This window comes from Zootoca vivipara, chromosome Z1 (genome assembly GCF_965207765.1).
Source record: "Zootoca vivipara chromosome Z1, rZooViv2.hap1.1, whole genome shotgun sequence".
Lineage (NCBI taxonomy): Eukaryota > Metazoa > Chordata > Lepidosauria > Squamata > Lacertidae > Zootoca > Zootoca vivipara.
In genome coordinates this window covers 24,330,792-24,355,654 of record NC_142583.1, presented here as the reverse complement: position 1 = coordinate 24,355,654, position 24,863 = coordinate 24,330,792, and the positions used below count along the sequence as shown (strand labels likewise).

Below are 24,863 nucleotides of genomic sequence, written 5' to 3'. Positions count from 1 at the left end.
TCTGAAATGACCTAAAACCTGGACCTCAGGACACTTTAACAGGAAGTTCTCTTGTACAAAGTAAGTTTTTGTAAAACTTTTTTACAATCAAAAGAAATCACAGCTTCAAATTTGCAAATGTCTGTGCTGCAGGTTGAACTTTTTTAAATAAAAAAATGTAAAGTCTAGAATTCACAAGGTCAGCAGACTGATGACCCTGAGCTGATTGACTAAAAATGAGGAAACTATTCTTTTTAAGAATGAAGGCAAAATAATGGTACCTAAATAGCACTGATACTCCTAGAAAACAAAAAGAGCGAGTGGGATTGGGAAGTGAAGCTACCATGGAAAATGCTCACTAGGTAAAAACCCAAGACTGATGTAATCACCATTGCTACTCAAAAGGTACACAGAAAGTTAATATAAAACCTTTAAGGCAGCTGGGTAAACAACTCAGAGGAAACTTGATGTTCCCAAGCAGTTAATATAGCAAAGTATTTTAAATATAAATAAATAAATATGTAACTTCCAGGTCTAATTTATAAAATATGTAACAGTGTCAACAGGAACATAATGGGAGGGGTGTTTCCAGCTTCCCCACTATAAGAAGCTTCTGCAGGGAAGGGACTGAAGAACATCATGAGAGAGAATGGTGTTTCTTGGATTAAGGTGAAACTGTGAAGCTCCCTTGTTATTTTTTCTTTTGGATGCTGCATGTTGTTTAAGTAATCTTGTTATATTTATAGCTCCGAATTTTGGGGGGTATGTTATGATAGTTGCTATTGTTTTGCTGTGCTATTACAAAACAGTTTTTGTAGCGTTTGAAATGTATCCCTGTTTACTTTGTTGCAAGCCACTTTGAGCATGGCTTTTGTGTGTGTGTGAAAAAGCAGCATGCAAATAAAATGAATGAGTGAGTGAATGAACAGTGAGCATGATCTAAAGCCATGTTTCCTCTATGAAGTGAAATTTACTTTTCAAGCTGAGAAATTGTCCACTGGATATGCAGAGTTTAGAAAACAACAGGGTTTTATTTGCACATTCAATTGTGAGTATGAGGCCCAGGAACTGAGAGCAATGTATATGGAAGTCATGGAATTCCGGATAGCACACTCTCAAATTAGAAATATCTTACAATGGAAACAGGTGAACATGAAGTTGACAAATATTGAGGGTTTGCAGGGGACAGTTGGGGGGGGATGAGGGGGAACAGTAGTATTGGACACAACACATAAGCTTAGGTTTCTTCATACTTCCTTTTGTTTTGATGCACTGTAGGCAGGGCGGCAAGCATATCCGTGATAAAACAATATGATTAAAACCATATCATTGCACTCTCACGGCTAAGGACCCATGACTGGAGGCTGCAATTGGTGGAAGACCACTGATCCAACACACTGGCCCCATGCAAGGCAAGACTGGTTTTGCCCCAGTCTTCCTTTCTAGATATTCATTGCTCAGACTTTGACCTGACCTTGACCTGCTGCTGATCCTTCCCAGAAAGGTCTTGCATGCCTGCTTATAGGCTGTTTCCTACCATCACTTGTTTAAACTTCTTCTGCATGCACCTGAATTCCACAGGAAGTATATATACACTGTCTGTGTAATTGATTTGTAATCATTCTCCAATAAAAAATATTAGTCTGGTAAGAAGTGTTCCCTCACATTTTTTAAAAAAAGTAATTGTAAAGCACCACAAGAACTTGTCTGTTGTAAAAATTCCTTCTCAATTCCTCATAACATGGTGAAAACCGATACCCTACAGCTTTTTAACGTTGTTTTCTAGGATGTAGGGAACAAGGGGCATATTCATAAGGAATTATCACCATGCACGAATGCAAGATAAAAGTCACTTTGCTGTTATTTTTCTATGTCAAAAAATAACAACATGTTCTTGAGATCACTATTTGTGAAATGGAAATTCCCCCCAAAAAACTTGAATCCAAACACGTGACTACTCTTAGATTTTTGGACAGTGGTCTTGGATAACCACAGTGTGCTTATTACAAATCTCTGCACTGAGAAAAAAATTCCCAGATTGCTTATATAGGCAATTAACATTAAGTATGTACAGTAGATACAGGTATATTATAAGCATTGTGGACAATTTCAGATTTTAATAAGAGGTTTGTGAATGGGTGCATGATAATGACACCAAATTGCTGGCCTTGCTTCAAAGGAACAGGACACAATTAAGAATCTAAGATTAAAAAGTGAACTGATTGTTGTTAATACATAAGAAAAGATAGCACACAAAACTCAGATTTTAACACACACACACAAACACACACATACTTGGGTAAAAATACCTCTTGCTTTAATTGTTAAGAGGGTCATGCTCAACATTTTAAAATTTGAGTCTTCAATTCACGGAACTAGTCTAGTTTTATGAACACCTGTATTCCTTTGGGTCCCTTGTTTATGTCTATAAACTTCTGATAATACAAAAGAACAGCACCAACAACTGCATGAAAATATGCTGTGTTTTGAAAAATCAAGCCCCCCTTTTCTTTTTAAAAAATATTTAGTCTTCTGCACTTTCCTAAGCACAACCTCTTTTGGACATGTAGAACAATCATCCATGATCTAGTAACTGGTAACAGAATTTCACAATATTCTTTAACTCTTCTTTTGTTGGAATGTTTGCATCTTAATGCCAATACGAACCTACAGTACTTGGCTCATCTTTCCAATACATTGCACTACAATATTGGTGGCTATGGTGAGCTCTTCCTACACAATGTGAAGATTATGTGTTTTTTCCACCCTCCCACAGATGAGAAAGAGATCTAGTTTCCAAAATACATAAATACAAATCCAGGCATCTTGCGTCAAAACAACAATACACATTTTACAATCTAAAAGCAACAACACTGTCTCAACTGCACACCTCTGCATGCAAGTATACCGCAGCATCTGCACTAGTGGTTTCCCTTAAACATAAGCACACCTTAAATTCTTGTGGATAGATACAATGGCACTCTAACATATGCATATTCACCAGGAATCTTCATGCTGTTCACACACTTCTTAGTGCAAGAGTAAGCACACATTCTTAGTGCAGGAATGACTACACAGGGCCCTTTCCACATGCTCTCTCACCTTTGTCTGGGCACTCACCTAGAACCATGAACATATACTTGTCATTAGGATTCAGTTTACATGTCCTATAACTTCTCTCAAAACTGGAAGCTTGAAATACATTTTGCTTTTTACTGAGACGTATACAACAGGTCTTATATTCACCCTCTCCCTATAAGGAAACTAATTCAATTCCGTATTTGTGTTCTACTGACACTTCAAACTTTCTGTAAAGTGTCTAACCTCATTGCTGAAATAAATCCACATTTCCCTATCAAATTATTGCATACCTACTCATAACACCTGTGAACATTTTTGTGCCTGAGGCAGTACGGAAAATTGCAACCCACTCCCAGTCAGGGTGTACTATATTCAAGACCATAGAGACAGGAAGTGCCACAGTACCTCACTTTTTCAATAACAATACAATAATAAATGAAAATAACAAATTGCTTCCCTTTCATGGCACCCAAAACCAGCTGCCTTAGGCAGATGCTTCGCTCTTCCTAACAGTAGGACTGACCCTGACTGCCATTACAATAACTGTGACCCAAACCAATATGTAAAAATTTCAGATACCTGGTAGATGTTATGATCTGCATGCCAATGAGAGCTTTAAATGGGATACCTAAGGTTTAATTGTGGCAAAGTAAATGACTGGACAGATGAACCTGACAGACTCATTTCATTTTACTGATATAGGATGGAATTCACCAGTAATTTCTCCCATGAGCTCCCCACCAAAATAAGTGAGAGCTTTACTAAAAATTTATTAGTGGATTTTGCCCTTAATGCACGACTAAAACCATATTTTTATCAGAAATTGCAAGGTGCCTTTCTTTCATGAAGATGTGATATACATGTGATATGCATTTTCTGAACGCTTTGGCCCAGTGTTGAAAATCCCAACCCAGCTTTCTACCAAAATGGCGGATTCATACTAAAAACTGAAGAAATAAATGTGAGTAGCTCATACTGCTTCCATAAAGTGAGCCTGCAGTGAAATCCACAGGCGATCCACCACATAATAAAAGCAGGAAAGCAACCCCCCCTCCCCCAGTCACATGTGCTTCTTTCCTGGTTTCCTAGAGAAAAATAAGCTGGGCCTTGGTTTATGTTTTACCAAGGGATTGCCAAAAGAAATGTTTTTACAAAAGCTGGTAACATTTGGAGACTACTAAAAGTAGCTCCTTAAGTAAGAACATCCCCGCTTGCTTTTTCAATTGTGTGGCAATTGAATGTGCCATTTTTACTCATTCCAGTTTCCCAGAGCGGAGGCAGAATGGCAAAGTGCTCAGCTCTGTCTGCTGCCCAAACTAATCACCCTCTTGCTCATTTAAAAGCCCCTCTGCATAATGGCACATATGCTTTGGTTGCCTCCATCGTCCATCTTGGTTAGGGTCCAAACTGTCCCATGGGATTTGGAGTTTATTTTTTGAAACTGAAGTCGGCTTCAAAAGTTGTTTCCCATGTTGAGCCAGGTCTTTTCCCCCTTTAGCAAATGCCACTTTTATGCTCCCCACACCATGGAGTTGGGACCATTTTGGATCCTGGGCTTTCACATTTTGATTCTAGGGATTCAGGACACGAACATGACAACCAAACTATCCACTTTTATTCTGATTAATAAAAGCAACACCTGTTCTAATATTAATACAGTTGTAACAATTGTTTAACTTTCCCATAGCTCTGTCTGTATAATGATTTATGGTAACTCATTTTTAAAATATATAAATAAAACAGTGCTATAGCAACCTTGATCGGATCAGATTCCAGGGTGCTGTACAGCATTTGTAGATCCTAATGCAATTATATTATGAATTCTCATATCAGCTCTGAGACAGTTGCATTTCTTGGCTCAAACATTAAATAGCACCTTCTCTATATCATCACAATCGAGCACTGGCATCTGGCAAGTCATTAGACCAGAAAGAAACACCACCACCACACTGTTACTCCTCCTCTGATGTGTCACTCATCAGAGTATTTTATCCTTTTGGAATTGGACTCTTCATGAAATACTTTTCTGTTAGCCATACCGTTCCGATGCTTGCATTTTGTACAGCCAAGAATGCCATTTTTTAAAAAAAAAATTGCTGAAGAAATCAGAACGGTTGGCCTTGTTCAATGATCCTGTTTCTAGTGAGGCATATTTTATGGGTGACTGGGGGGGGTGCAGGGGCAGAGATATCCCCTCTGATTAACATGGGATGCTTTTTTCAAACTTGTGCTTTAAACAGCAGAGCCTCTAAGGAGCATGGCCACCAGAGCAGCCTTGTGTGAAGTGTGAACACACTCACTCAAGATGTAATTAATGTCAATATCCCTAGCAATTCAAGCGCCTATCCTAAATGTAACAGCTCAGTCTCTTCTGCCTTTGTTGTGGAAGCCTTGTAATCTGTGCACCACTAAGGGCTGGATTTAGATGCATCTTGTACAGACACTTTATGTGCTTTTGGTGTAATTAAACAAGAATTTCATCTGTGAAGAGCGTTGCAAGGTTTTTGGTCTCAGTCCTCGCGTACAAGAAACGAGCTGGAATGCTCCATGATTATTGATACCCTAATATAGTTTCCAATGTTTTATGTAAATACAAAATGATTCATCCAAGGTCCATCCAAGGTTCTTCCCCCCAAATGCTGTAATCCCACAGATCTACTCTATTTATATGTTGGAAATTTGTATCTCTGTTTTTTACGTCTGATTTATTTTTGTGGTGTGGGCTTATAGCCGAATAAAGATCTATCTATCTATCTATCTATCTATCTATCTATCTATCTATCTATCTTCTGTGAAGGCGGGGGTAAGTGGGGAGAAAAGCCATGCACACATAGAAATGAGAACATGCCCCTCTGGATCCCAGACACTTCCTTTTAGGATTTCAATACCTCCAAGCAGTGTCATTCAGGTGTCACTCAGACTGCCTTCCCTACAGAACTGAATTTTGCAATACCTAGGATACAGGCAATAAAGTGTGCACTTAATAGGTACCTAAACATCACTTGTTCCTTCCCTCTCTCCGTGTACTAAGGCAGGCCATAAATATCTTTCAAAACCAATAAAAAACAAACAAACAGCAACACTGTTTTCAATATGGTGTCTCAGGTAGTTTTACCCAGGAAGTGTAAACCACTACTCAGAGCCAGGTGAGTAGACTAAAGAGAAAAAGGTTAGGTGACACAGGAAAGATCTAAAATAAACAAGAGAGAAACATAATATACCACATTGCATTCTGTGGACTGTGCGGAAGGAACTGTAGACATTTGTTGCATATTGTTTGGAGGCGTCTCTGAAGTGTCTGGAGAAAGCCTAGGTGGATGTTGTTGGCTTTCAGGCGCCGCTTTATTATCAGGGATGGGAGCTATCTGAATGGAAAGAGATGCTTTGTGTATCTCAGGTACTGGGTTACAAGCAGGTGAGACAGGCCTCCGTGGAGTTGCTTGGGCTTCAACAGGCACAGGCTGCTGCTGTATACAAGAAGGAATACTACTAGATGCATTTCGTGCCCTAGTTAATTTCAGGGCAGAAACTCTACGTTTTTGACCTTGTTGTTTGTGGCCTTGGTGGAAACTTGTTCTAATTCCAGCTATTGTTTTTGTGCTGTAAACAGAGGCCAGTGGCTTTGTGGTTTTGTGTGTGTAGGACACACTGCTGTTAGATTTTTTAGAATAAACTGCCCTCCGTATAAACTCCTTGTTAGTACAGTGGTCAGCTTCAGGAGATTTCTTAGTTTGTTTGGTTGTTATGGACCGGGAGTTAATTTCGCTCTTCTTGTGACTAGTTATTTCAGATCTACTCAAACTTTCTTTCCTAGGAGGAAGTGGGGGGGCCTTGTGTGCCAAAAGCATCCACGCAACAAAATAAATATTACAGGAGAAAGAGAGAAAGGAAAACATTAGCAGGAAAGTAAACAGAGATAAAACGTGTCACTTCTTAAATAGTGATACCGACACAAATCCTGCCAATGGTTTTGAATCAGGCCTCAATCATTCTTCGTCATTCCAGATTGTAAAACATTTTGTTTCGATGTTTAGAAAGCCAAGATGCATATATTAATTGCAAATTCATTGTGAGGTCAATACTGACCCATTAATATGAAGCATCCCCCTCTTGGGATCAATATTGCTAGTTATCACCTTTAAATGATAGAGATGAAAATAAACAAGATAGATCACTGGAACCAACAGACTGTTCTGAAGGAAATTAATGTATAGCCCCATAAATTTTCTGGTCTACAGTAATAGAAACTGTGTGTGTGTGTGTGTGTGTGTGTGTGTGTGTGTGCGTGTGCGCGGGGGAAAGTATCTTAAGTAATTTGTAGAATGGATAAATGTTTCAAATTTAAGTCAAACTCTATACTTTGGGCTACAAAAAATAAACTGTGCTGTTGTTCCAACACCAGGCATATGTTTTAACCTGATGAACACTGCATAGTTGTGCTTTACTCCTTGAAAGGAATTCAGTGCATGAGTGAAGCAGCAGCTGTGCATACAACCACTATTTGTATGCATAGCCAAAACAGAGGTCATACTACAAACCAATCCAATAATGTCAGGAAAGCACCCCAAAAGCAATCATCAAATGGAAACTGCCTCTCCTTACTTCATGAAATCACAGTATTAAACTTTAGAATTTCACATAATCTCAGAGTGTGAGTCTGCATATCTGCCATTTTACCTGAGCTGGCGATCTCTTTTCTTGTAGGTTTGGCCGGACACTTCGAAAGCCTTTTGCTGCAAGAGAGGAGCTGCTAGTGTCGCCATTCAGTGTTTCTCTACTCCCACTGTTAAATGATCTCCAAGCTTTTATATGAAAAGAAATCCAAGCAAATTTATTTCTGACAAAAGATTTTGCTTTGATTATTTCATGAAACTGAAATGAGCTCTACAGTGACAGGAATCAACATAATATAGATGATGTGGCACAAACGTGAAAGAAGACTAAGGGATATAATGCACATATGTCAATAACAAAAGGGCCCATTAATACTATTTGTAGCCATTCTGCCAGACTACAGCAGAGGAAGACGGCAGACAGGTGCTGGCCCATTCCATTGGCTCAGTTGGAACCAATTGCCATTTGGATCTTCCTCTCCTATAACTATCTTCCTAAGTGGTTAGGCAGTCTGGTTATTAATGTGACTTTATGGGGGAAAGTGCCTGTTTTTGCTTGTTTTGCTCTTCCCTCTCTATCCTCACCTGCTTTAAATCATGTCCTGTGCTATTTTTCTAGAAAAAGAGGTCCCAGAACTCACCTCCCTTGTTCTCATTTAATGGCAACGACACCCACCTGAGAGGTGCTGGAACTGAGTTCCGGTGCGTTATGGCTGGGGAAAAAAACCCTAATAGGACTGTAGGCCTACAGGCACAGGCTATGTTGTTTTTTTTTATAATAAATATGTATAAAATGCCTAGAAAATACTAGACATGACAACATCATGGGAAGTCAGAAGCAGTGCTGCTGAGCTCCTGAATAGGTCAGGATTTCATGATGGTGTTGCTTTCTATTGTTTTTCTTTATATCAGTCTCTTAATCCCAAAGTCTTTTATCCAATTTACCCACTGAATTCAAGGGGACTTGAAATGAGGGTATATGTATGGGATTGCACTGTAAATATAGTGTAGCAGTATATGCCTGGCAGCTGAGGAATCCAGGTTCCAATTGCCTCTGGATTATGAAGCTTAACTAGGGGGCCCTGGGCAAATCAGTACCCTTCAGCCAAGTCTATGCCTTAAAGTAGCTGTGTGGATAAAATGAGATAAATCCCACACATGGATTATAACTGTTGGGAGAGGAAAGGCTAGTTCTAGATTCTTCAGATAACACTGAAAAATAAATACTGTAAATGCTCAAATCGGAACAACATTCTCAGATGCTCCAATCCTTCAGCTTTTGCTTATGTCATTTACTTATTTGTCACACTTAGTCTGGTTTTTACATGCATCTGCACTCAGTCACTTCAGGAGAATGCATGGGTACTCCATTTGTTCAAGCCTCCTAGATGCAGCTTCCAGCAAAAAATGGCTGCCCCCATGACTTGTTTTGCCATTAAATGATACTCAAGAGCAGGCATCCCCAAACTTCGGCCGTCCAGATGTTTTGGACTACAATTCCCATCATCCCTGACCACTGGCCCTCTTAGCTAGGGATCATGGGAGTTGTAGGCCAAAGCATATGGAGGGCCGCAGTTTGGGGGTGCCTGCTCTGCTCAAGAGATCTATGGATTCCTTGTGTTGCAGAAGCAGCAGTCAATGGCATGGAGTGGGGTGAGGAAAACTTGGAGCACAATGATATGTCATATGTTGAATATTCCTAGGGAATTTTTCATGGCATTTCTGTGGCATTCATGATGCCCAGTCCTGTCCTTGAACAACGGGCATAAGTTGGATCAAAGCTTTTATTTCCAAATTTAAATTTTGTCATAGGAAGGTGCTTCCTGCTGAATCAAACCATTGGTCCATGCATACCAACTGGCAGCAGCGATTCAGGGTGTCAGGCAGGAATCTTCCCCGGTCATATTTGCAGAGCTTTAGGTTTGAATCTAGGACCTTTTGCATGCAGAGCCTGTGTTCTACCTCCAAACAGTGATTTGGGTGTAAGGGTATAGTTTGCCTTTGGCTCAGATGCTTGGCAAACACCGACTTAGAGAGGTGAAGAAACGCAAAGCGCATATACATGGCTTCCTTTAGGAAGATGGGAAAAAATCAGAACTATAAGCTATCCAAAAGAGATGTGGTAGGATTAGACTGATCGCTGCAGCTAGCAGCTTTATTGTTGGCTAAAAGGACCAGTAAAGCCCTTATTAACTGAAAGCTGTTCCAAATTATATCTCATGCAGCAGTACAGTCTTTCTAGTGTAAGGTTACAGAAGTACCCCTTCTATGCCCACTGACACCTTAAAAACCTTCTGTTATACACCTGCAAGAACAGATTTCTTCTGTTCTGCTACCACTTTGTAACTGAAGATAATGAGCTCTTTCTGCTCTAAATTACATAGAAATGTTGGTATGTAATGTAGGGTCTTTTTGGATGCGTGGTCTGTATATAAGAAACCATTAAGAAAGCAAAAATTAGGTTATCGCCCATTATATAAAGGCCAGCAAATGTAAAAGTAAGCCTTTCACACGTATCAAAAGTCTTTAGTTCAGGATTTAGAGTCTCAAAATTAGTACAGTTTGGCTAGGAAAACAGTGGGGTTTAAATGCATGCCTTATTTATTCCACTTACAGTGTTGTTATATTCAGCTTAAAATAACAGCAACCTATTTACCTGAATCTGGTGACTGAGAATCAAGTCCTAAAGAAACAGAACATCAAAGTTAATATGTGGAAAGTACAGTTAGCATTCCTACTTTATGCTTTGATACCACTGTGGTAGACAAGGGGTAATTCACTTACCAAAAATGATTGACACACATACTTTAATGGCTCTTACTATACTGGCATATGTAGCCAAGGATCTTTTTTTCTAAAGACCACAATCTTAAGCACATTTAAGTTGGGCATAAGCACTGCTGAGCTGTGAAGTAAATTTTGCTAAGTAAATATGCAGAGCATCAGGCTGAATGGCTCATTATGCCATTTTAGCTTGGTCAAAGAGCCCTCTAGCCTTCATTAAATTTATGTAGCCCATAGCAAGAGTGAGCAAGCACAATACAACAGCACTTTTGCTTCAATTTCACACTGGTTCAGCTTGAATGAGACATTAAACCATAGTTTAGCACTACACAAGTGAACATCAGACACCTACACTCCTTTCCCCTCTATGTTCAGAAGGATATAATGACCACAGTGCGTCCTTAACCTAGGATAACCTATGGTTTATCAACAACCCAATATCATAAACATATGTGCAAACCAGGGGAACTGGACCCATATGACCTTGCCAGGTCAATTTAAGAGATGCCAGAAATAGAAAAAAACATTCAAATCTCAAAGTAACTAAAAGCATTTTGGGACAAGTTAGGGGGAAACTAAACCAAGGCAGGGCATTCTAAAGTTACTATTGTCAGCAACATTGTCTGTGACCTTATTGATAGACAATGTATGAACCTCTGCCATGCTGCCCTTCTTCATAGAAATTGATTGAAATCCCTGCTCCATTGTTAGTTTTTGATTCATTATGTGAGGGTGCTTTAAGATGCATTAGAGAAAATTTTATAGACAACTGCAGAGGATCTGCTCTATGGAATCAATCTCTTTAAAAACAGCTATATGATAGTAGTTGTAGGCTGAAAAGGGCATGTTCTTCATGAGGCAGCGTCAAATTTACCCTTTGCAAATTTCCTTATGTCAGCTTAGTAAAGAGCTACAAAACATGCATTGATTAACTGAGATTCCACTTCTCTTCTGCTACCTATGCACAACTTGGGCGACTGGAACACAGGTAAATAAATCAATGCTTATGGCTCCATTAATTCACACTTTCTGATGGCTACACTTCAGGGCTACTGTGGTTCCGCTTTATTTTGTATTAGTTTTATTGCTGCTTTATTAGATAGAAATTCAATGATGCTATTCTTCTTTCTCAGTCCATGTCATTCTCTAGTTGGTTTACAGGGCTATTGTAATTAAATATAAAATTGTAAGAAGACTTTTCTCAACTTTACAATTAAGGTGACTATTAACAACACTAATGATTTGTAGCTGGAAATTTTACTGAGATCTGTTTCTGTTTATGAATATTCGTCTAGGTATGTTACATTATATTGCATAATTAATCTGTATATGAAGAAAGGCCAGGACTACGAAGCTAGAGTTGTCACCTTAACATTCTTCACTTTCCTGGGCTACTGCCAAATGCAAATCTTTAAAAAGCTGCTTTTAAATGTTTATAGCAAAATGGCCACAAACTTTTAAGTCCAACATGGTTTCTATTACTTGGGCATTGGAAACCTTTAAAAACTGTAAGCTGTACTGACTTAGCAAAACTTACCCAAGGGTAAAATTCAATGGCCAAACTCACATTAATTTCTGAAACCTGGTTTATGTTTTCTAACAGCCAAAGGGAAGGATTTCAACCCAGTATTCTGAAGAGTACTCAGAATATTGTAAATGCTACATTGCTTCCTATTTGGTGATGATGCATGAAAACGTCTTCCTATAAAAAATTGGCCTGGCACTCATATATCTTGCAATATATACTGACTGGTGTTACAGGACACTTGCACTATCATTTTATAGAGATTATTATGGTACTTTCCTTCTTCCATCCCCAAGGGATTTCAATCAGTTTCTAGCTAAGCAGCCACAGTGATAAAATAGAAAAAAATGAATTGGTACTACTAACTTAGTCCCGCTTAAAAAATTATGTGCCATTGTTCATACACTGCCAGAGACATCAGTGCATAGTAGAAGTGTGGATGGATACTCCATATCTCCCCACTGCTCTTTAAAGAACACCTCTGCTTGATTATGGCTCCAGTTCACATGATCACTCTCCCTCAAATGGGGGTGGGGAAGGGAAGCCCACTGATTTCAATGGGTCTACTCTGGGTCTACTCTGAGTATGACTTGGTTGCACACTCCTCAAAAGCTATTATTTCACATGAGCTCTGGTATGGAAAATAAGTTCTGGGGCTGAGCCCAGATAAGCTCTCGTTCAAATTAAGGCACGTGCACAGCTGGTCTAGTTCTCAGTGAACCCACCCAGAATGCCTGGGAAGTTCCCACAAGGACATAGTTGAAGATTGCATCAACAGGGCAGAAACATTTCGTAATAACAGTTGTGAGCAGCAGCAGCTGCAGCCACATTCATTATCAACCATGATATTCAGCTCCAACACTGTGCAGAAACCTGCCACAATGGCACCCAACGGGGACATTCCATGGTTAATAGTTAATACCTGCTGTCAATAGGTTTGGAGAACTCTGAACTCTCTTCACGGCTGTTAATTTGACGGACATGGCAGCACGTTTGCGAGCACACCCACCACTATCTGAAAGCACAAAATGACACAGGCCCACGACATAGAGAGAGCAAGCACATGCAACACAGATCAAGTGGAGTTAAGTGAACTATGTAAATGTGGACATAGAACTCATGCGGTTAGAAATTGCTGTTGATCTTCTGGGTTTTGTACATACATACCGAAGGGCTGGGGAAGCTGTAGTTAATTATTACTGCCATTCCAAAGAATACCCAAGCCAAGATAGATTTATCATGTGCTTTCCAGTACTGGAAAGACCACTTGTTGTGTGTACCTAACTCACCACAAAAAGACTAAAACGGAAGATCAAAATTGACACAACATTACTTTTTCAATAAAAAAACACACTGTGTGGCCCTAAAAGAGATCATAAAGTAGGATTTGTTGTATAATTTGGTATGTTCATTCATGGGTGTCTTCCCCCTATGTGTAACAAGAGATATCTAGGAAGAAACTAAATTGTGTTGTTACAGGACCCTCTCCTTCTAAGTGCCTTCCAGATAAGCTAGATAGATAAAGGAGAACATTTATAGTTCATTTAAAGGTAGTACAGAATGGGGAGAAGACTCCAATCCTCTAGAACAAGCATCCCCAAACTTTGGCCCTCCAGATTTTTTTGGACTACAATTCCCATCATCCCTGACCACTGGTCCTGTTAGCTAGGGATCATGGGAGTTGTAGGCCAAAACATCTGGAGGGCCACAGTTTGGGGATGCCTGCTCTAGAATGCCACATTTTAAATGTCTGGCAGTTCTTTGTATCTTCCCTTTGACATCTGTGCCTATACCCTGGATGAACTGTGATGAATACAAAGGTTTTGAATTGATCTTGTTCCCTGAAATACAGGGGGCATCATGAGCTGAAAAGTTGTCTGCATGTGCTTTTGGCCAAACTGCAGGCAGTAGTGCTCTCCCCCCCAAGGTATTTGCACATTGCTGAAACAGGCAATCCTGGGTAAGTTTGCTTCTTTGGTTGGACAGGCCTTGCAAAGCAGAATATAGCTGAAGGGACAGCAGAAAACTCAACCATCCTTTGGGCATGTTGGATTCAATCAAAATCCAATCTAAGCAATTTCTGGCTGTTCAATCAGGTGTAATTTATGTGGCCCGTTCTTTGCACAGGAACAACCAAGTCAGTATCATGATGTTGGGCCACGTTTAAAATTGCCAGTTCAGGGAATGGATGCTTTTTGCAGACATAAAGGTCAGCTGAAGGAGAGGAGTATCTATTGTGAGACCAAATTTAGAATAAATCTGCCACTAACAGGAAGTTAGTATTGGGTGTCTTAAACACACCCCACATACTACATGGCACAATATCTCACTGCATAATTATATGAAGTTTAAGAGTTGTGGTGATCAATCCTAACCCTATGCAAGGACAAGGAACCTGTCTACACAGGGCATGTCTGCTAAAGCTAAAGGGAAGCCCAGCTTCATTTGATCACAAATTCTCTGCTGCTGCAAGCCAAAGGTTATTCAGCACCAAGGGCAGGTAACTTTAAGAGGAAAGAATCCATGCAAATTCATTAATTTGCGTTTTCAGTACATTGAAGAGTGGGATTCCTATCAAAAGTGGGTGGAATACGGAGCAGTGATGGTGGCAGAAGGAAGTCTCTAGAGTGCATGCTACCGTTAAGTTCAGAAAATGCTCTTCAAAACTGTGGGTGGTCTTCCTTTGCCTGCTGCTGCGTTACAGAAACATTGGATAAATTGCAAGAAGTTTGCATCATCATGATTTAACAGTAACAAAGTTAAGCCTCACAGATTTTTGCAGTCTCTGAGGGCTGTATGTGTGTTTGCTGTGGTTTGTATTTATGTCTTTCATTTATTATATAACCGTTGATTCTTTAATCATTTTTAAATTAGATGCATTTATCACACATATTATCCTCATACATTCCTGCCTAAAATATTTATTGGAGGACACTAAAGATCTATTTTAGCAAATTAAGTTTGACCCATTCATTATCCATCTGTGAAAAAAGGCAGTGAGTCTGCAGATTGCCCAGACATTTTGTGGTGAAGAGTCCTTCCACTATATAAATTCTTTGAAATTTTGTCTACTTAGAAGCCACCAGGATTTACGCACAGCTTGGACAACAACCCACTTTAAGTTTAAATGCTTGGATTTTAGCCAATTTTGGGTGCAACACTAACCCCGCTTACCTGGGAGGAAGCCCCATTGAATCCAATGGGGCCCACTGGATTCAATGGGACTTACCTCTAAAAACAGACATGGTTAGAATTGTGCTGTTAGTCACACTGGAGATAGCGGCACCATTAATAGAAGCTATTCCTCAGTGTTAAGGGTATACTTAGATTCTGTCACTGAAGTCAATAGGATTTGGGCCAGTTCTTATGTTACAGCTACAACATGGTTGCCACTCCCCCGGCGATGTAGGATTGCAGAAACTGCACCATTGTGTGTGAGAGAGAGAGGGAGAGAGAGAGGACAGCCTTTCTCAACCTTGGTTCGCCAGGTGTTGGCCCATCATCCCTGACCACTGGTCCTGCTAGCTAGGGATGGTGGGAGTTGTAGTCCAACAAACATCTGGAGACCCAAGATTGAGAAAGGCTGATGTAGAAAGAAGCAAACACACTGTTCAACATTTGAGGTCTTGCTTACAGTTTACTGCTGACTTAAGTTCAGAGGGAGGGTATAAGGAACACAATCTTTTTGGTTAAGGTGCCAATGCTCTGAAATACTCCATCAATTTATGGCTTCCAGAATCTGCTGAAAACTTGGCTCTATAAAAAGAATTATTATTTTTTGCAGAAGCTTAACTGGTAACTTAGAATAGAATAATAATTTTTTTTAGAATAGAAAAAAACTTGTTCTCTAGGATGATTCTATCATTATTTTATTTTATCATGCCCTTTGATAGTGTCTTGATTATTTCTATCACTCTATTGTTAGTTGATTTAAGCTCCCCCCAGTGTAAAAAAAGCAGAGTATAATTTTTCTAAAATACATAAATATGGTAATCCAAACAGGATTCATGATCATTGCTAACTGCCACATTTTCTGACCCATGATTAATGTTAAACATAGTGGTCTCAAAAGGCAAGTATGCAATGTATCCTAAACTGAATTTTAGGAATATGAATAGGTGTTTAAAAATGCACCAATAAACATACAAATTTTCAGCAAAGTATGACTGTGATCCTATACAAACTTGCCTGAGAGTAAGTCCCATTTAATTCAATGGAGCTTACTTCTGATGTCCGGGATTGCACTGTAAGTCACAGCACAATCATTTTAGAATTAAACAGCACACCATAAACACAAGTGTCTTGATTTATGCCACTGTGTTGGACTATGTACATGTGCATTGTGCCCCAATATATTTTACTAAATACCAGAAAATATATTGAAATGGAACACACATGCATATGCATGTATAAATCCATATATTTATACATAGCAGCACGTATAGGTAGATACACATAGATAAGTCATCTACATTTTTTACAGTTATTATTTGAAGCAAATTAGGATAGTTCTACTTGCATTTGAACAATATGCTTAATGAATGAGTTTAAACTTAATATCCTCTACCCCACCATAGAAATTGCATACCTGTGTTCATTTTGACTCTGGATGATTTGCTGTTGAAGTCTTCAGTTTTCCTATCAAATACAAAAGCAATCTATTAATTTATCACAAGGACATAAAATGTTTTTGAGGTGATAAAGGAGAGTTACTGGTAACTCTACACCTCATCAATGATTGCTGTATTTGGCTTTCACTGTGTGGTGGTAGCCCCCCGATATGCTTCTATACAAATATAATTGTGATGTTTCACCCTCTGTTGGGTTCTAATCACATGCATATTAATTGATTACAAACTTTGTCCGGAACTGGAAAGGATACTCTATTTGGGCTGCAATCCCCAAAGGAGAATATTCCCTAGGGCCTAGAACACAGCATGGCATTTCTGAGAAAACATTCATAGAACGGCATTGCATGTTGTCTAAATTCACACTTCCAAAATTGTCCGTAGCTTAGAGACATTTATTTATTAGAACAGTTTTTACTTAATTTTTAATATATGCAACCCTTCAGCCTGGCTGGCATAACATAAAAGACCAAAACCACCATAACTTAACATATAAGTATCAAGTAAAACCCCAAGAATTTTGATAAAATAAACAACAGCAGCAACAACCCCTGTAGTCACTCCAACAAAACAGTACAGCTTTCATGATCCAAATGCCTGGACAAATGGGGGGGAAGATGTGATGCCCCGCCACCAAGTTCCATAACTAGGGTGCCCCACTAATAAGGCCCTCTCTCAAGTGACCATCCTCCTAGCTTCTGCTGTGGGTGGAACAATCAGCAGGGTCTTTCTTGCTCACTGGTGAATGTATTGAGGGAGGAAACAGCAGAGACCAAGGTTCTGTTTTGTACTTTTGTAAAAAGGACCATGAGGTCATATGTTGGTTTTTACAAGGTGTACATTATGTTTCAAGCGCTAATGTTGTGTTTTGAATGTGGTTAGGCTGAGGCAGTTCTTTCTATTGGCTGTGTAAGAATTACTGCTTCTGAAGACATTGATTCAACACAGTAAAAATCACTGAGTGCAAGGAATGCTGAATCAGGTCCCAGCCGAGCCTGCCAGATACTTAACACGCACTGAAAGCAAATTATAAATACATTAATCCAAGAAGTTGGAAGGGTTTCAGCATCTGTGGTATTCTGTTTGGGGACTTGATGCTCCATGGCATTCAAAACACAAACGAATACACAGACAAACAGGAAACAAGACATGAAATAGCAACTAAAAGGGAGACAGAGCGATGCTATCTAAAGGCTGATAAAATTGCTTTTAACTACGGATGATGTTGTGACTCTGTTTACTGCATATAGTGCTGAAGTAAGCAAAACTGTGTCAGGAACACAGGTAGGTGCTACTGGTGATGTTACATCCATCAAGGATTCTCCCCCCCCATCCCCTTGAATAGAATTTTGGGATTTGTAAGAAGCATGTTGCTTCTGGGTTACCTCAGCCTATTAGCATCCAGGCACTTTGGGACAAACTATTTCAGTGTTGGCTGCTGCCCACTGGGACTGGTAGAACATACCGTAAGGCAGGAGGCCAACAGTAGATGGGGCCACAGCCAATGACAGGTGGAATCAGGATCAGTGATGGCTGGAACCAACTAATTGTAGTTTTGTTCCTATTTCTCCCTTTGCTGAGTTCTACAAGGGCAACAATGAGTCTAAGGAGAGTCAGTGCCACTCTCTGAACTTGTAGGTAAGAAGCCAGCAAAGGACTCGTGGTGGCTAAGGGTAGATTGAGGTGGTTGGGTGCAGAGCTTCGAATGGACTCGCCTCCACTGAACTATTATACATGGCCACTGGACCGTTTCTATCTGTGCAACTGAAACTTTTATAGGTGCTACCTAGGCTGGAACTAAACATATCAAAGAAGTGATTCAGTTAAATGTATTGTAAATTTCATACAGGGAAATCCTGTTGGCAAAAGACTGGACTCCACAGCGCCATCTGGTGTCACAGTGTTATAACACATGTATAAAGTGTTTTACTGTATCTTTACAAATGTAGCCGAGTTCATTTTGAACAGGCACCCCCAAACTTTGGCCCTTCAGATGTTATGGACTACAATTCCCATCATCCCTAACCACTGTTCCTGTTAGCTAGGGATCATGGAAGTTGTAGGCCAAAACATCTGGAGAACCACAGTTTGGGGATGCCTGATTTTGAACCTGTTGATTGATATTAGGCAGGGCCTCTTCATTGTACTGTTTTCAAGGCCTATTACAAAGAAGAGAATTGGTTCAAGCCTATCTAGCCATGTAAATCTGACATGCAATTCTATGTTATTTATTTTGAAAATTCTATGTTATTTATTTTGAACGTGTGTTTTAAAAACTGATTTCATTTCCATTTTCAAAAAACAAATAAAGGTTAACTTCTTTTTGATATCTGATTTTCACAGTAATTTTAATGTATGTTTTATGCAAGCCACTTTGAGGCTTTGATGATTAAGCAGTTTATAAATTTGATTAAGTAAATAAAAATGAACAATAGGAAAGAAGCACCCCATTCTAGAAACCTATGACTCTGCAGAATGCCAGCTGGTATGAACAGGGATTCTGGTAGTAAACTCCTTGGGTTGACAACCTGCAAAATGCACACTGGATGCAGCCCTTTGAATCTCTCCCTAATGCAGGCAAAAAGGAAGGCATGCATCATTCTGCCATGGTCCTGCTGCCTGCCTCCTTCCACACCAGCTGTTCTTTACTGATGAAATAAAAGCAAAGGCAGATGAGGTGAGGGTAGATGGCAAGTCTGGGAAGAGAATGGTTGGAAAGAGCAGCAGCAGACATGTCTCTTTTCTAAGGTTCGGAAGATCTGGGCTGCAGCCCCATGCCCATTTGGTTCTGGTAGACATGTATAGGACTGCACTGCTAAAGGACTGTGTCCAGTGCTCCGTTTTTTAGATGGTGGAAACTCCACAACTTCCACTGAACTGCCAATCACTTGGTCTTTCTACAGTGACACTCATGTAAGAAACACTGAATATATTCAAAAATAAAATAAATCAAATTGTCTAACAAATAGGGAATTCTGACAATTCAAATCACTTTTCAATGGCCATGAAAAATATTGTCCGCAACTCAAGAAAGAAAAAGCATGATCTCCTTCATCATATTTAGAGTAAAATAGCTGCCTTCTATATAAAAGTTTTAGCGCAGACCAAGGTGAATAATAAAGAAAAGGACAATTGCAGGAATTCATGGAATGCCTAATAAAATTTCTTGTCATTCAATTTAGAGAGAAACGAGACTCAAGTTAGCCCATCCAATTCTCCCCAATTATTCAAAGATTAAAATGAGAGTCCAGTCTGTTTTGTTCTATTTCAATAAACAGCCTTTGATTGTAACACTGGTTTCCTTAACAGCCACAAATTATTCCTGAAAGCATCAGATTCCTGGAGTGTTTCCTCGCTGCTGGGGAGACAGCATTTTAAAATGTTCTGTTAGCTGGGAACTGAACAAACAGTAGCACCATGAAAACAGGCTATAAAATGCAATGCTACACACCAAGCTTCAGCAGAGACACACTGAGTACAAAACTCTTTGTACAGAAGTATGTCAGTGTGATTTTTCCTGAGAGCTTTGATTTGTTTACATAAACTGTATTTAGCTCAGCTGTAGTTATATACATTTTCGCTATTTGGCATTATTATAATGCAAAAATGTATAGTGGACATGTTGTGTTCTGTTGTGAAGATGCTGCTGTCTTGTCTTGCTTTAGTAATGGACTGGATGATAGCCAACAAACTGAAGCTGAATCCAGATAAGACTGGATGGATGAGAGGTTGCCTGCTCTAGATGAGGTTACATTCCCTCTGAAGGAGTGAGCACACAGCTTGGGGGTAATTCTGGATCAATTGCTGTCGCTTGAGGCTCAGGTGGCCCTGGGGGCACAGAGTGCCTTCCATCAGCTTTGGCTAGTAGCCTAGGTATGCACCTATCTGAACAGAGAGAGCCTAACATCTGTTGTCAATGCTCTGGTAACCTCTAAGTTAGATTTCTGCAACTCAATATAGGTGTGACTGCTTCTGAATATGATTCAGAAACTTCAGCTGGTGCAGAATTCAGCGGCCAGGTGGCTCATCAGGGCATGATGGTTTGAGCATATAACTGTCAATTAGTTTCTGGGCCCCATTCAAAGTGCTGGTTTTGAACTATAAAGCCTTAAAGGGCTCAGGACCACAATACCTCAAGGACCGCATGTCCTCATTTGAACCAACCCAGACCCTGAAATCATTATCTCAGGCCCTTCTTCATGTGCCTCCTCCACAAGAGGTCCAGAGGGTGGCAACATGAGAATGGGCCACAAGCTCTTCACTTGCGGAATGCTCTCTCTAGGGAGGCTAACCTTTTTGTTCGTTATTATTATTTGTTTGTTATATAATGTTTAATGCTGTATTGTGTTTAAATATTCAGTTGGGAGCTGCCCAGAGTGGCTGGGGATACCCAGCCAGATGGGCGGGGTATAAATAGAAAGAAACAAAATATTATTATGGTATGTATTTTTTTTTTAATATAGTAAGGCTTTGGACAAAAGGCAGTTTGGAAACAACAACAACAAGCAAATATAAACTAAGGGGGGAATCTATTAACTGCGGTAATTTATATACTGCCTCACACTTTAGAAAAACAGTTCTAAGCAGTTTACAAGCATTTCAAACAGACATAACAAAATATCAGATGTGCCCTGCATCTGAGACATATATTTATTACTCTACATAAATATCCAGAATTTTGCACATTGAAGGAAGAAACAGGTCTGCCACCCTTACCACCATCAAGTGACACCAGATGATCTGATGGAAATAATTCAAGGTAAGACAGACTGTTGTACTTAAAGGATGTGTTTGTCTTAACTGAGAATGCCTCAAGCCGCTGGACTGAGCAGCGATGCTGGGGAGACTTTGTGTCATTACACTATCCCTTTTAAGTGAAAACAAAGCAACAGAGCATAAAGGCATTTGACAAGCTGTGTGCTGAAAGGTGACAATTTGATCCTTCACCTTTAGTGCTGAAATGTGGTAAGTTCTGTCTCTTTATATGGATTCCCCACCACTCATGCCCAAGACATTCAAGCCATTTTCCTGAAAACCAAACCATGTGTGTCAGACCAAAAATGTCAAGGAAGTGACACAAATTGACAGCATAATATGCACATTTTATGGGTGGTTTTTAGAGCTGCAAAAATCGGTCTTTACAGTGAAGCAAATAATAAAGAATTATTTTTAGATTCTAAGTATCTCCAACAAATTAGGGTTTATTTAGCCATTCAGATGGTGCATGCATTTTTTTTTTTTGCTTCAAAATTAAACAGGAAGAAAACAACTTTTGAATAAACACCTACTTCATATTCACAGCCTGAAAATTGCTTTATATTATCTGGCGTCTTCATGCTCCCGTGCATGCTTTCATTACCCAAAATTAATTGGACAGTGGTAATCCTTGGACATTGCTTCTTCTTTTTGTCCACATTATGTCAAAAGGCTCTGGCACATATAGATGTGCACGGTCAATTAAAAAGTGGCCAGGCACAAGCTCTCTAAAACATGGGGAACAGACTGAGAGTCCTTTCTGGTTTCGCTCGTTTATTTAGACATTTTTCTCCCCCTTTTCCCTCCATCAGAATATCAAAGAATCAAGTACTGGTAGCTGCTTCTCAGACATTAGACACTGCCTTCCCTAGACATTACAAATAGCTAGCTTAAAGTCCAATCCACAGATGCCCCTGCAGCAAATATGAATTTAATAAAAGCTGTAACAGCTTGTAATCTGTACCATCATGCCAGATTTGAAAGCCAACTCAGGAAGATGAATTGGTGCACTAACATGGCTTGGTTCTGCTACTCTGGAGATTGCCAGAAGGTTAGGAGCAAGAGCCTTGGAGACCAGGTGCTCGTTTTCTACTCACAGGAGCACAAAGGCAGCTGGTGTCTTCTGTAAGGAAGAAATGAACCATGCATAGCCAACGAGTTATTAAGAGAAAGCTCGTGAAAATCAAGGATTGACTCTTTGCTCTCAATACACCAGCAGAGATGGGGAAAACATAACCAATCATTTCCTGTGGATGGGAAGTGGGATTGACTCTGGGTCTCCACTTGACGCATATACAGTATGCTCTACTTTGTGAATGTGTTCAAGAGGAACAATTCCCTCCCCTCCCCAGCACTTTCCCTTAGGAAAGTCTACATCTCACTCTGAATATTTAAGTGATGAAATTTTTAAGACCCAAATTAGAACTCTTGCCATGTAAGAATGGGCCAAGTTCACTTTTAGAATGGGGTAGTGACCTTGTGGCCATTCAGATGTTGTTGGGGTCCTGCTCCCGCCAGCGTACTCAGCACAGCCAGTGGTCAGGATGATGTTAGACAGCATCTTCTGGTTCCCCACCCTGATTTAGAAAAGCAGCCCCTTTACCTTGCTGTGCTTGATACAAAAAGAAAGCAGATTGTATAATCAGCTGTTTAAAGAGTAACTCAAGCATGCCAGCCTCTCTTAGTCTCTGAATTAGACACAAGCAATTTCACAAAATGTTGCTTTGCCCTAGTGAGGATCTCAAACTAAGTTTATTGTCGTGACTTTGAAGAATCTAGTGGTTTAGCAAAATGATTGTGGCAGTGGCACTCAACTTATGTGAGGTCACCTTAAGTGCTGGCTGAAAAAACCCTCAAGAATTTAGAAGCAGTAACACAATACTGTCTATGTTGTGGACACAGTGTGTGTGTGTGACCCTCAAGATGGAGCTAAGCCTATTTACGCTATCAAAAACTAAAAGCTGCATGCATTATTATTAGAATCGCACAGCATGTCAGGGGAGTCTGTCCTCCCAAGTAAGAGTGCAGTGCCCTCACAAACTTGCAGCGCTGACCGTATTTTACATCAATCCAATGGCAATGTTGACAGCACTTGCCATTTTCAGCTACGTGAAGACCCCCAAAACTCACAGACCTTGCTTCTGCTGTTTACCCAACTTGTACACACAATGCTGCCTCCTGTTTTATACCTAATATAGTCCTGCAAGTCTTGACACTATTAAAAGCAAAATATCTGCTATTCTGCCCCCCTATAAATAGCCAAAGTAAACATGACCACGAAAATTAAACTTGGCAGGGCTGAAAAACTCACATGATTATGAACAGTTAAAATAACTGCTTGACTTTAACAATTGCCAGCAGTTAAGCCTAAAAACCTTTGAGATTTACTTCATTTCAAGCCTGAACTGAACCAGTTATCTACTAGTTTCTTCTACCATTGTTCAGATTCAACATTTATCCATAGCTACCCTTTCAATTTTCTTCTAATTAATTAATGATCAGGAATGTTGTAAAGATTTTATTCCAGTTAACATCTTAATTAGTGACCAGGAATAAGTTGCATCAGCATTTAGTTGCTGAAAAAGCAGAATGAATTAAAACAAAGGAAATCTGCTGATACTGTTAAGAACACTAATTCATAGAGATCTGTTGAGATAGAAAGCCTTCAGTAAAATGTGATTTACCAGCCGAATTAGGTCTGGAGCTAGAAGCCATGTGTGAAAAATTAAAGAAGGCATCTTTCTGAAAGAGGTCTTCAGGAGAATGGAAATTTCTCTAGAGAAGTTAGTAAAAAAAGAGAGAGAAGCAGAATGGGAGTTGGAGGTTGAAGGCAATTAATTATGTTTCCCATTAATACAACTCTGGAGAAATTCTGCCTGTGCTATTACATTTATTAATGCCTTTTATCCCAGATGATAGAAGCTATTACCACAGTGTGCATGCTAACTACTTACTGGCCTCTATTGCATTCATATGCAAGGCTGCTTCAATCTTTAATTTGTTTAGATTATTGTCTTGTCCTGCCTAGAAGACTCTGCATAGGGCATTATGCATTTGAAACAAAGCCCAACAATAATAGCATGTAATGAACTGTATTATAATAATACATGCCCAAAACACCATCAGTTAAAACTGTTGAAAAGGAGAGTGCAGTCCTCTCCACAGCATCCAGTACCAGCTTCATCCTAGCCCCCAGAAACCAGCTTGAATAGGATAATATTGCAACTCTCTCTCTCTTTGAGATATGAAAGTTCCTGCAGGGAATTAAGAGTTCCACAATGGTGGAAAAGCTGCCAATTTTCCGAGCACACTTTTCATTTGACTTTTGCATGCATGGCTTTGCAAATAAGGCTCACACAAGCAGATGCTCAGGCCTGAGAGCAGACCATTTTTCAGGTGGGCAGGCCAAACACAGGTTTCAGGCAGGTAGGGTGGAGATAAGGGTGGATGAAGGCGCATAGCCTGATGTGGAGAAAGAAAACGTGAGCATCCCAGTTC

The 24,863-nt window shown here is 39.7% G+C and overlaps 1 protein-coding gene and 1 long non-coding RNA gene across 55 annotated transcripts in view; one reads left to right on the top strand and one right to left on the bottom strand.

Moving 5' to 3' along the window:
• The window catches only part of LOC148687305 (uncharacterized), a 116,646-nt gene extending 108,743 nt beyond the window's left edge, over positions 1-7,903 (top strand). For all 5 annotated transcript variants that reach the window (XR_015947877.1, XR_015947873.1, XR_015947872.1 and 2 more), the window contains exon 8: positions 7,765-7,903. This is a non-coding gene — a long non-coding RNA (uncharacterized LOC148687305). The remainder of the gene's footprint in view (positions 1-7,764) is intronic.
• The window catches only part of SORBS2 (sorbin and SH3 domain containing 2), a 189,442-nt gene that overhangs the window by 66,281 nt on the left and 98,298 nt on the right, over positions 1-24,863 (bottom strand). For 16 of the 50 annotated variants that reach the window (XM_088660964.1, XM_088660963.1, XM_088660962.1 and 13 more), the window contains 5 exons: positions 16,571-16,620; positions 12,905-12,997; positions 10,330-10,356; positions 7,738-7,862; positions 6,282-6,890 (listed from right to left, as the gene is read on the bottom strand). In XM_088660964.1, coding sequence (XP_088517090.1) covers positions 6,282-6,890; positions 7,738-7,862; positions 10,330-10,356; positions 12,905-12,997; positions 16,571-16,620 — 904 coding nt within the window. Of the gene's footprint in view, positions 1-6,281; positions 6,891-7,737; positions 7,863-10,329; positions 10,357-12,904; positions 12,998-15,616; positions 15,739-16,570; positions 16,621-24,863 lie in introns of all 50 variants that reach the window. The other 34 variants (XM_088660993.1, XM_088660995.1, XM_088660999.1 and 31 more) reach the window with 12 other exon arrangements.